The sequence below is a fragment of the Dendrobates tinctorius genome, unplaced genomic scaffold, assembly GCF_039654945.1.
Source record: "Dendrobates tinctorius isolate UK_male_01 unplaced genomic scaffold, ASM3965494v1 ptg000147l, whole genome shotgun sequence".
In the NCBI taxonomy this organism is placed as follows: Eukaryota; Metazoa; Chordata; class Amphibia; order Anura; family Dendrobatidae; genus Dendrobates; species Dendrobates tinctorius.
The window spans coordinates 1662311-1674419 of NW_027361814.1; the positions used below are offsets into that span (position 1 = coordinate 1662311).

A 12109-nucleotide genomic window follows, 5' to 3' on the forward strand; every position below is an offset into this window, starting at 1 on the left:
TTCCCTTCTCTCCATCATCCCTCTCTCCTTCCCTTCTCTCCATCGTCCCTCTCTCCTCTCATTCGTCCCTCTCTCCTTCCTTCTCTCCATCGTCCCTCTCTCCTTCCTTCTCTCTCCATCATCCCTCTCTCCTCCCTTCTCTCCATCGTCCCTCTCTCCTTCCCTTCTCTCCACCGTCCCTCTCTCCTTCCCTTCTCTCTCCACCGTCCCTCTCTCCTTCCTTCTCTCTCCATCATCCCTCTCTCCTCCCTTCTCTCCATCATCCCTCTCTCCTCCCTTCTCTCCATCATCCCTCTCTCCTTCCTTCTCTCCATCGTCCCTCTCTCCTTCCCTTCTCTCCATCATCCCTCTCTCCTTCCCTTCTCTCCATCGTCCCTCTCTCCTGTCCATCGTCCCTCTCTCCTTCCTTCTCTCCATCGTCCCTCTCTCCATCGTCCCTCTCTCCTTCCTTCTCTCCATCGTCCCTCTCTCCTTCCCTTCTCTCCATCATCCCTCTCTCCTTCCCTTCTCTCCATCGTCCCTCTCTCCTCTCCATCATCCCTCTCTCCTTCCTTCTCTCCATCGTCCCTCTCTCCTTCCTTCTCTCTGTCATCCCTCTCTCCTTCTCTTCTCTCCATCGTCCCTCTCTCCTCTCCATCGTCCTTCTCTCCTTCCTTCTCTCCATCGTCCCTCTCTCCTTCCTTCTCTCCGTCATCCCTCTCTCCTTCCTTCTCTCCCCATCATCCCTCTCTCCTTCCTTCTCTCCATCATCCCTCTCTCCTTCCCTTCTCTCCATCGTCCCTCTCTCCTTCCCTTCTCTCCATCGTCCCTCTCTCCTTCCTTCTCTCCATCGTCCCTCTCTCCTTCCTTCTCTCCATCGTCCCTCTCTCCTTCCTTCTCTCCATCATCCCTCTCTCCTTTTTACTCTCCATCATCCCTCTCTCCTTCCTTCTCTCCATCGTCCCTCTCTCCTTCCCTTCTCTCCATCGTCCCTCTCTCCTTCCCTTCTCTCCGTCATCCCTCTCTCCTTCCCTTCTCTCCGTCATCCCTCTCTCCTTCCCTTCTCTCCGTCATCCCTCTCTCCTTCCTTCTCTCCATCATCCCTCTCTCCTTCCTTTTCTCCATCGTCCCTCTCTCCTTCCTTCTCTCCATCGTCCCTCTCTCCTTCCCTTCTCTCCATCGTCCCTCTCTCCTTCCTTCTCTCCATCGTCCCTCTCTCCTTCCCTTCTCTCCATCATCCCTCTCTCCTTCCCTTCTCTCCATCGTCCCTCTCTCCTCTCATTCGTCCCTCTCTCCTTCCTTCTCTCCATCGTCCCTCTCTCCTTCCTTCTCTCTCCATCATCCCTCTCTCCTCCCTTCTCTCCATCGTCCCTCTCTCCTTCCCTTCTCTCCACCATCCCTCTCTCCTTCCCTTCTCTCTCCACCGTCCCTCTCTCCTTCCTTCTCTCTCCATCATCCCTCTCTCCTCCCTTCTCTCCGTCATCCCTCTCTCCTCCCTTCTCTCCATCATCCCTCTCTCCTTCCTTCTCTCCATCGTCCCTCTCTCCTTCCTTCTCTCTCCATCATCCCTCTCTCCTCCCTTCTCTCCATCGTCCCTCTCTCCTCCCTTCTCTACATCATCCCTCTCTCCTTCCTTCTCTCCACCGTCCCTCTCTCCTTCCTTCTCTCTCCATCATCCCTCTCTCCTCCCTTCTCTCCATCATCCCTCTCTCCTCCCTTCTCTCCATCGTCCCTCTCTCCTCCCTTCTCTCCATCATCCCTCTCTCCTTCCTTCTCTCCACCGTCCCTCTCTCCTTCCTTCTCTCCACCGTCCCTCTCTCCTTCCTTCTCTCTCCATCATCCCTCTCTCCTCCCTTCTCTCCATCATCCCTCTCTCCTTCCCTTCTCTCTCCATCGTCCCTCTCTCCTTCCTTCTCTCCATCCTTCTCTCTCCATCATCCCTCTCTCCTCCCTTCTCTCCATCGTCCCTCTCTCCTTCCCTTCTCTCTCCATCGTCCCTCTCTCCTTCCTTCTCTCCATCATCCCTCTCTCCTTCCTTCTCTCTCCATCATCCCTCTCTCCATCATCCCTCTCTCCTCCCTTCTCTCCATCGTCCCTCTCTCCTTCCTTCTCTCCATCGTCCCTCTCTCCTTCCTTCTCTCTCCATCATCCCTCTCTCCTTCCTTCTCTCCATCGTCCCTCTCTCCTTCCTTCTCTCTCCATCATCCCTCTCTCCTCCCTTCTCTCCATCGTCCCTCTCTCCTCCCTTCTCTCCATCATCCCTCTCTCCTTCCTTCTCTCCACCGTCCCTCTCTCCTTCCTTCTCTCCACCGTCCCTCTCTCCTTCCTTCTCTCTCCATCATCCCTCTCTCCTCCCTTCTCTCCATCATCCCTCTCTCCTTCCCTTCTCTCTCCATCGTCCCTCTCTCCTTCCTTCTCTCCATCCTTCTCTCTCCATCATCCCTCTCTCCTCCCTTCTCTCCATCGTCCCTCTCTCCTTCCCTTCTCTCTCCATCGTCCCTCTCTCCTTCCTTCTCTCCATCATCCCTCTCTCCTTCCTTCTCTCTCCATCATCCCTCTCTCCATCATCCCTCTCTCCTCCCTTCTCTCCATCGTCCCTCTCTCCTTCCTTCTCTCCATCGTCCCTCTCTCCTTCCTTCTCTCTCCATCATCCCTCTCTCCTTCCTTCTCTCCATCGTCCCTCTCTCCTTCCTTCTCTCCATCGTCCCTCTCTCCTTCCTTCTCTCTCCATCATCCCTCTCTCCTTCCTTCTCTCCATCATCCCTCTCTCCTCCCTTCTCTCCATCGTCCCTCTCTCCTTCCTTCTCTCCATCGTCCCTCTCTCCTTCCTTCTCTCTCCATCATCCCTCTCTCCTCCCTTCTCTCTCCATCATCCCTCTCTCCTTCCTTCTCTCCATCGTCCCTCTCTCCTTCCCTTCTCTCCATCATCCCTCTCCTCCCTTCTCTCCATCGTCCCTCTCTCCTTCCTTCTCTCCATCGTCCCTCTCTCCTCCCTTCTCTCCATCGTCCCTCTCTCCTTCCTTCTCTCCATCATCCCTCTCTCCTTCCTTCTCTCCATCATCCCTCTCTCCTTCCTTCTCTCCATCGTCCCTCTCTCCTTCCTTCTCTCTTCCCCTCTCTCCAGCCTCTGGTCTCCCCTTGCACTGGCAGCTCTGCGCTGATGCAGTCGGGGAGGAGGCGGCTTTCCCGGTTCCTGCGCTGCCTGCCGCGTACAGTAGAGACCAATCCCTGGCGGTGGAGGCCTCCCCGTGCAGTGTGCGGCGGCCCCTCCTGCAGTGACACTGGTCGGGGTACACACTCCCCGGCACAGGCACGCCGGGGATGAGGATGGTGTAGGGCTGCAGTGTGAGCCCCGGCTGGGCAGCGTTCCCCCGGCTCGGTCCATGGGAGGATTGTTTCTCTTTCTGCGTGAGTAATACTGTCCAGGAAATGCCGCGCAGCGGAGGAGCGGAGGAGCGCGGCGCCGGGGAGAGCAGTGCGGCGGCTCCATAACGCGCAGGGATGACAGCTCCGGCGGCGCACTGCAGCGCACAGGTAAGAGCTCCTGGTGCGGGAGGACAGCACAGAACCGCAGCTGATGCAGAACCTCATGGCTGCACTGGAGGAGAATGAAGCCTGAGTGGGTGGATGTCAGTGATTTCGATGATACTACACTTATGTCATTTTTCTGCAAGAACCACAGCTGATGCAGAACCTCATTACTGTGTATTAGTAGTATTTACAGACCACAGCTGATGCAGAACCTCTTGTCTACTAGGCACAGTATAGGGTATGCACAGACCACAGCTGATGCAGAACCTCTTGTCTACTAGGCACAGTATAGGGTATGCACAGACCACAGCTGATGCAGAACCTCTTGTCTGCTAGGCACAGTATAGGGTATGCACAGACCACAGCTGATGCAGAACCTCTTGTCTGCTAGGCACACTATAGGGTATGCACAGACCACAGCTGATGCAGAACCTCTTGTCTGCTAGGCACAGTATAGGGTATGCACAGACCACAGCTGATGCAGAACCTCTTGTCTACTAGGCACAGTATAGGGTATGCACAGACCACAGCTGATGCAGAACCTCTTGTCTACTAGGCATAGTATAGACCAGGGTTCCCCAACAAATCATGTTTTCAGGATTGCCCTTGCACAGGTGAAGCAATTATCACCTGAGCAATACTAAGGAAATCCTGAAAACCTGACCTGCTGGTGGGCCTTGAGGACTGGAGTTGTGGAACCCTGCTATAGGTTATACACAGACCACAGCTGATGCAGAACCTCCTCAATGTATTAGTGGTATTTAAAAACCATAGCTGATGCAGAACCTCTTGTCTACCAGGCATAGTATAGATTATACACAGACCACAGCTGATGCAGAACCTCATTACTAAATATATTAGTGGCATTTACAAACCACAGCTGATGCAGAACCTCATGTCTACAAGGTATAGTAAAGGACATGAACAGACCACAGCTGATGCAGAACCTCATGTCATAGTATAATAAGTTGTGCTCAGATCGCAGCTTATACAGAACCCCTATAATTCATAGCATAGTAGTGTCCCCCACCCAGAACACAGCTGATGCAGAACCTCATTCCTACAAGGTGAAGCATAGGAACGGCTCAGTAGTAATGTGCAGTCACATGTGTGGGTTGGATTGCAGCATCAGTCATGGCACTGCTGTAAGTATAATGTCGTGCTCTGCAGAGGGCGCAGCTGATGCAGAACCTCATCCCGAGAGCGTGCTGCTCTGCACAGACCATAAGTGCTGCAGAGGATCTGACTGCAGAGTGTGTGGCAGGTGGAGAGGCTGCAATGAATGGGTCCTCTGAGCTCCAGCGCTTCCCTGCCATGTGGGGTCACCTGAGTACAGCTCCTGATAGAAGGCTGCTTCTGTGGCTTCCAGGCATGATGGGAGTTGTAGTTTTGCAGGCACTGTTTGGCAATCGTTGGATTACTATGTGCTGTGCATTGATGACCACTTCATTGGCATTCTATACTGGTCCTGTGCTAATTTGCATCGTTTAGGTTAATGGTGCTGGTGGAGCTGCCATGTTCATGTCTTGATGGCGTGTAATGTATATTTTGGGGTTTGCAATTATGAAAATCCTTCTTCTTATATTGTCAATGTGCAATTCTCATGTGGTTCTGGTTCTCATGTGGCCACCATCTGCATATAATGTGGGTCATCAGTCAGATGGGATGGGTACATGTAAGACACGATCAGAAAGAGAACGGGACCCTGATCCAGCGGCCACAAGTGCATGGGGGGCCTAATTATCTCTTTCCATCAGATGATCTCAGCTAAGATGTTAGGAGGTCACGTCCGGCTACTAATTTTTTTGACTGTTTCTAATAGCAACCAACAGATTTGTGAATGCAGCTCTGAAGCATAAAAAAAGTCTGTAAGGAGAGATCAGCGCTAAAGAAGTAACACAATGTCATTACAACTCGGCCTGTTATGTGGAGTAAAGCTACAGTGTGTCCAGGCCGCCACAGATCCAACCTGTGCACAGCAAGACAAGCGGATGCCGGAGATACCGGATGGTTTGAAGTCTCTGGTTATCTGGCCACTAGCAAAACTTTATTAGCACTTTGTGATGTGGTCAGTCGTACTGTCACTGCCACCGTCAGCTGAACTGTCCATAATGTCATTCACTGACTGATCTCTCTACGATCCACAGAAATATATTTATAGCAAAGAAACAGCGAGAATCCTAGATAATGTGTTATAAGAATATCATGTTCTGTGATGCCAGGAACAATCTAATACTTCATACTCATCTGCAAAAATATTATGTTTTATATTCTATCATCTATCTATTTTTAAACAGATTTATACACGCATACACGCGCGGCTCCGCTCCACACACCTCGTACACGCGCGGCTCCGCTCCACACACCTCGTACACACATCTTCACTCCATACATCTCATACACGCGCGGCTCCGCTCCACACACCTCATACACGCGCGGCTCCGCTCCACACACCTCGTACACGCGCGGCTCCGCTCCACACACCTCGTACACGCGCGGCTCCGCTCCACACACCTCGTACACGCGCGGCTCCGCTCCACGCACCTCGTACACGCGCGGCTCCGCTCCACGCACCTCGTACACGCGCGGCTCCGCTCCACGCACCTCGTACACGCGCGGCTCCGCTCCACGCACCTCGTACACGCGCGGCTCCGCTCCACGCACCTCGTACACGCGCGGCTCCGCTCCACGCACCTCGTACACGCGCGGCTCCGCTCCACACACCTCGTACACGCGCGGCTCCGCTCCACACACCTCGTACACGCGCGGCTCCTCTCCACACACCTCGTACACACATCACCACTCCATACATCTCATACACGCGGCTCCGCTCCACACACCTCGTACACACGTGGCTCCGCTCCACACACCTCGTACACGCGCGGCTCCTCTCCACACACCTCGTACACGCGCGGCTCCTCTCCACACACCTCGTACACGCGCGGCTCCTCTCCACACACCTCGTACACGCGCGGCTCCTCTCCACACACCTCGTACACGCGCGGCTCCTCTCCACACACCTCGTACACGCGCGGCTCCGCTCCACACACCTCGTACACACATCACCACTCCATACATCTCGTACACGCGCGGCTCCTCTCCACACACCTCGTACACGCGCGGCTCCTCTCCACACACCTCGTACACGCGCGGCTCCTCTCCACACACCTCGTACACGCGCGGCTCCTCTCCACACACCTCGTACACGCGCGGCTCCTCTCCACACACCTCGTACACGCGCGGCTCCTCTCCACACACCTCGTACACGCGCGGCTCCTCTCCACACACCTCGTACACGCGCGGCTCCTCTCCACACACCTCGTACACGCGCGGCTCCTCTCCACACACCTCGTACACGCGCGGCTCCGCTCCACACACCTCGTACACGCGCGGCTCCTCTCCACACACCTCGTACACGCGCGGCTCCGCTCCACACACCTCGTACACGCGCGGCTCCGCTCCACACACCTCGTACACACATCACCACTCCATACATCTCGTACACACGCGGCTCCGCTCCGTACACTTCGTACACGCGCGGCTCCTCTCCGTACACACATCACCGCTCAGTACACCTCATACACGCGCAGCTCCTCTCCGTACATCTCGTACACACAGCACCGCTCCGTACACCTCGTACACACACGGCTCCGCTCCGTACATCTCGTAAAAAACACACAGCTCCGCGCTGTACACCTCGTACACACACGGTTCTGCTCGGCACACCCCGTAACATGCAGCTCCGCTCCATACACACACGGCTCCGCCCCATCCAAAATTGTACACACAGCTCTGCTACATCCACCCTGTAAACCCCTCCTGACCCCACACATAAACTTCACCTCATCCAGCACCATAACAACCAGCACAGCAGAGTCCTTCAGACAGGAGGCCCCTGATCATGTGACCCCTGACTCCTCCCCTCCTGTGACCACATCACAGGTCCTGTGCGGACATTAGAGGACAGCCTAGCGACGTCGTTGCAGGCTGTGGGGGGCTGCGGTGGGTCTCTGCGGGAGAGCGAGGATGGGGTCGGTGCATTGGGGGTGTGTGGTGGCTCAGTGCAGTGCGGGGAAAAATAGACTCCCGGGCGGGACGTCAAAAACGGGACTGTCCCGCGAGAATTGGGACAGTTGGGAGATATGGTCTGACCTGACGGGCCCCTGACTGCCCCTGGGCCCGGTCGCAGTGGCGACTGCTGTGACCGTGGTAGTTACGCCCCTGGTATTAGCTATCTATCTATCTATCATAGAATCATAGAATCGTAGAGTTGGAAGGGACCTCCTGGGCCATCTGGTCTAACCCACTGCTCAAAGCAGGATTCGCTAAATCATTACAGTCAGATGTCTGTCCAGCCTCTGTTTGAAGACTTCCATTGAAGGAGAACTCACCACCTCTCGTGGCAGCCTGTTCCACTCATTGATCACTCTAACTGTCAAAAAGTTTTTTCTAATATCTAATCTGTGTCTCCTCCCATTCAGTTTCATCCCATTGCTTCTAGTCTTTCCTTGTGTAAATGAGAATAAAGTTGATCCTTCTACCATGTGACAGCCCTTGAGATATTTGTAGACAGCTATTAAGTCTCCTCTCAGTCTTCTCTTTTGCAAACTAAACATTCCCAAATCCTGCAACCTTTCCTCATAAGACAGGGTTTGCAGACCGGTCACCATTCTGGTCGCTCTTTTCTGAACTTGCTCCAGTTTGTTGATGTCTTTTTTAAAATGTGGTGCCCAAAACTGGACACAATATTCCAGATGAGGTCTGACCAAAGAGGAGTAGAGGGCAATAATGACTTCACGTGATCTAGACTGTATGCTTCTGTTAATACATCCTAGAATTGCATTTGCCTTTTTTGCTGCTGCATCACACTGTTGACTCATATTCAGTCTGTGATCTATTAGTATACCCAAGTCTTTTTCACATGTGCTGTTGCTTAGGCCTATTCCTCCCATTCTGTCTATCTATCTATCTATCTATCTATCTATCTAGTTATCTATCTGATTTTGTAGTTCCCCACTAACATTTTCTTCACACACGGATAGTGGATCATTATGATATAATACACTGAGGCTTCTTGTTATTTTTCTTCCTTTTTTTTATGAGTGTGAATGAATATTCTGGATTTTGTGCGGTCAGCATCTTGTGGGAACGTGATCTGTAGTGCGTCTTTCCAGATCTCTCTGCAGGTATTTTCCTCTTCACCCCCAAAAAAACATAAGATCCTGTGCAGATTTGTTGCATTTTTTTTTTTGCAAAGATTTGTCACAAAACCTGAAGGATTTCCTGATACAGCAAAGTGAATGGGATTCCTGCCTCCTCGTGCACACGTTGCTTATTTTTTCCTTGCAGATCTGCAGCGTATCAATTCTTTCCCAGTTTTTGCGCAGAATTCACTTATATTAATGAATGGGGGAAAAAACTGCACCGAAAATGTATCAAAAAAGCCAAGAAATTGCTGCACCAAAGTATTTCATGCCCTAAGTATTTAGGGTGCAAACATCCGGCATAATGTGAATGGTAAATGCCCCCCCGTCACAAGGGTCCTGATAAGGGGCACACGCTTCATGTTTGGCTTAGAAATCTGATAGAATAAAGCGTCTTCTATATTGTGTTTGGTGCCTTCTTCCCACAGGATTCCAGAAATGCTTCATGTCCTCCGAATGCTTTGTGTTGACTTAATCATGTAGTCAAAACCATGAGATTAGGAGGAGAACCCAGCCGGGTGCTGCCAATTACTGCTTTAGAAAACGAGGTGATATCTTGTTTGTGCTGAACCATAATTTTTTATTATACTTTTTTTTTTTTTTTGGGTGGCAGTCAATAGCCTCAGTTTATCATTTTTGATTTATTATGTCAATTTTTGGGCTTCTCTTTATTTTCGCACCAGCAGATTTTGTGCCAAATTCATCAAAATGGTTCACAATGTTAGATGAACTTCCTGCAGATGCGGAGAAGCTTTTATTTCACCTTATTTAAGCACTTTTTGAGTAAAATGTCATATGATCCCTTCAATATTAGTAGTATTTGAAATGCTACTTTTTAGACCTCAACAATCAGCATACATGAGTACACCCCAACAGATTTATCTGAAAAACTATAGTTTCTTTCAGAACCAACATTTTCTATGGGATGCCATACTGCAAAATACTCCCACAAACGTGGCTATTGAGCGCAAACTACATTTGTTATTTTGCACACCCAAACAATTAATTATACCCCAATTAAAGATTTAAGAGCAAAGCAAAAGTTTAGACTACAACATTTTAATTAACAAGAATTAACCCACAGGTAAGACTAATTCATTAAACAGGTATCCAGCAGACAGGCTAGTAGAAAACGCCATTACTTAACAAAGAAAACCTCTTCCTATTTCATTCTGTCAGCAATGGCACTACGTGGAAGAGAAATGTCAATAGACCTGAGAAAGAAAATTATTTCTGTGCACAAGAAAGGTGCGGCGACGGAGTGATGAGGTAAATGATTTGCTCATCGGATGATGTCTCCATCTCGGCAGTAGTATACTTGCTAGATATTCGACTCATAGCTAGAGAGGTATCGTGCGTATCTGCTCTGATGCTTTAAGCAAAACGGCACCTGCCTGTCACCTGCCTGTCACTTCCGCTGGGCATCCCGCGCCACTGGCTCCACTCTTTCGACAGTCGCACCAATGACGTGACCGGATACAGTTGCACATATAACAGGAGAGCTTGTGTCCGATCCAACAGGTTCAGGTACATTCGCCTGTGGTATACAGTAGACAGAATCCCTTTTGACTGATGTTACCTTTGCACAGTGTGCAATCAATTCTTGCCTCTGTTCTGCCCGATCTGGCCCACCTCAACAACTTCTGTTGCTTCCAGGAGCTTCCTATCCGTCATTAGTGTCCCTGAGGTCCACCACCTTTCCATCTCACTGTGACCCGACCGCCCTCTTCCACCAAGGGAAGAAAGAGCCATGAATACCGATTCCTTGCCTGAATCCTATTCTCTGGACATCCCCGGATTCTGCGCTAAACTTCAGATTTGTCCTCATTCTGTATAGGACACTTGACACTGAGAGGACACTTTTCCGATTCTGCACCAGCTGAACTTGAAGCTGTAGCAACTCACACTGTCAGAGATTTCCTACTTTCTCACTCTACTTACTCTACTCGGAAGTGCTTCCTCTTTTTATTAGATCTAACCCTTCCCCATATGTGGGCTAGTCCCAAAATGTTAACCATATTTTACCCAAAGTGCTGCAACTATATCTCTATGCCCTGTAATTCTTTCCCTATGCACAGACCTCTCCACTCCTTGGGGACAGCCTTGAGGTAGAACCTCCAGAAAAGCCGAGACACAGACCGGCCATAAAGATAAAATGCAAATTCTTTCATAAAAACAACATAAAATTATAAAACATTAATATTCATATTATAAGATTCAGCTTCTTCTTGACTCTGCATTTTCTTGTACCCCCTTAGACTTATGTGGGGCTGCATGAGTACTGCTGGAGTTGGGGTGTACTCATTTTTGCATCAACTAATTTAGGTAGAACTGAAGATTTTGTAATTTAAGTTATATTATTTACCTTATTTTCATGTTATGGGTTAAAAAAATGTTCTTTGAAATTCAGTCTTGTCAAAATTTTGAAAATTGTTCTTGTGTTCAGTGAGATATTGATTAAAATCTTACTTTTCAAAATCGGTGTACTCATTTATACTGAGTACTGTACGCTGGGGTGGACATAACATTGGTGCAACCTGAGAGTCGCTCAGGGGCCCAAAACATAAGAGGTCCACTTCAATCTCCAAATCACATAGAATTTTGCATGATGATGAGTAGTGATGGGCAAACGCCTGGATGTTCGGGTCCAGCGGATTCGGACAAACAGTTAAAAAAGTTTGGTTCAAGTACCAGAACAGTACACGAACCCGGACCCCGAATGGGGGTCGAACATCCAGTGTTGGCCGCACTGTCATGAAAACACTGCTTCTGATGCTCTCTAAATAAATAATTAAAAAGCAAACGTTGTGGATTCCCCTGTATTTTTGATAACCAGCCAGGCAAAACTGACATCTGGGGGCTACAATCCTCAGCTGTCTTCTTTAGCAAGGCTGGTTATCAAGAATAGAGGGGAGGGAGTGGCTAACAGTGAACAGCTGAGAGCCTTAATGCAGGAAAGTTTCTAAGAGAGATCAACTTAGCAGATAACCCCCACACTGCTAAAAGAAACCTGCACCGTTTTATATGAAGGTGAAGTGCTTCTGAATAGTGCAGGAGTAGGATAATTCAAAAACTGCGGTCTTCTGGCTCCTCTCTGTCATGGTAAACCCGTGACAATATTCGTAATTGCATTGTGCTTCTCTGACTGTTAGGAAACAACTGCTAGCATTCCTTGATCACTACAACCCTAGACAAGCAATAGACTCAGAGGGGAATTTCTCATTGCATAACTCCCATAGACCGTCATGTCACGTACATACTGAGACACTTCTCTAGTAAGGAGAAATCATCCAGAGTGAATATGTGAATGAGACTCCTATTCTCTGCATATGTGAGAATGCCTGTCGTTACTATCTGGACTTCATGGGATATCCTGTAAATATGTGTCATTTCTG

At 50.1% G+C, this 12109-nt stretch overlaps 1 protein-coding gene across 3 annotated transcripts in view; it reads left to right on the forward strand.

Moving 5' to 3' along the window:
* Positions 1 to 3010: 3010 nt before the first annotated feature.
* PTPRE (protein tyrosine phosphatase receptor type E) overlaps positions 3011 to 12109 on the forward strand; it is a 228061-nt gene continuing 218962 nt past the window's right edge. The window contains exon 1 of one of the 3 annotated variants that reach the window (XM_073546345.1): positions 3011 to 3513. In XM_073546345.1, the coding sequence (XP_073402446.1) occupies positions 3481 to 3513 (33 nt within the window). In that variant the 5' untranslated portion in view covers positions 3011 to 3480. Of the gene's footprint in view, positions 3514 to 3559; positions 4417 to 4448; positions 4656 to 12109 lie in introns of those variants that run through there. The other 2 variants (XM_073546346.1, XM_073546344.1) reach the window with 2 other exon arrangements.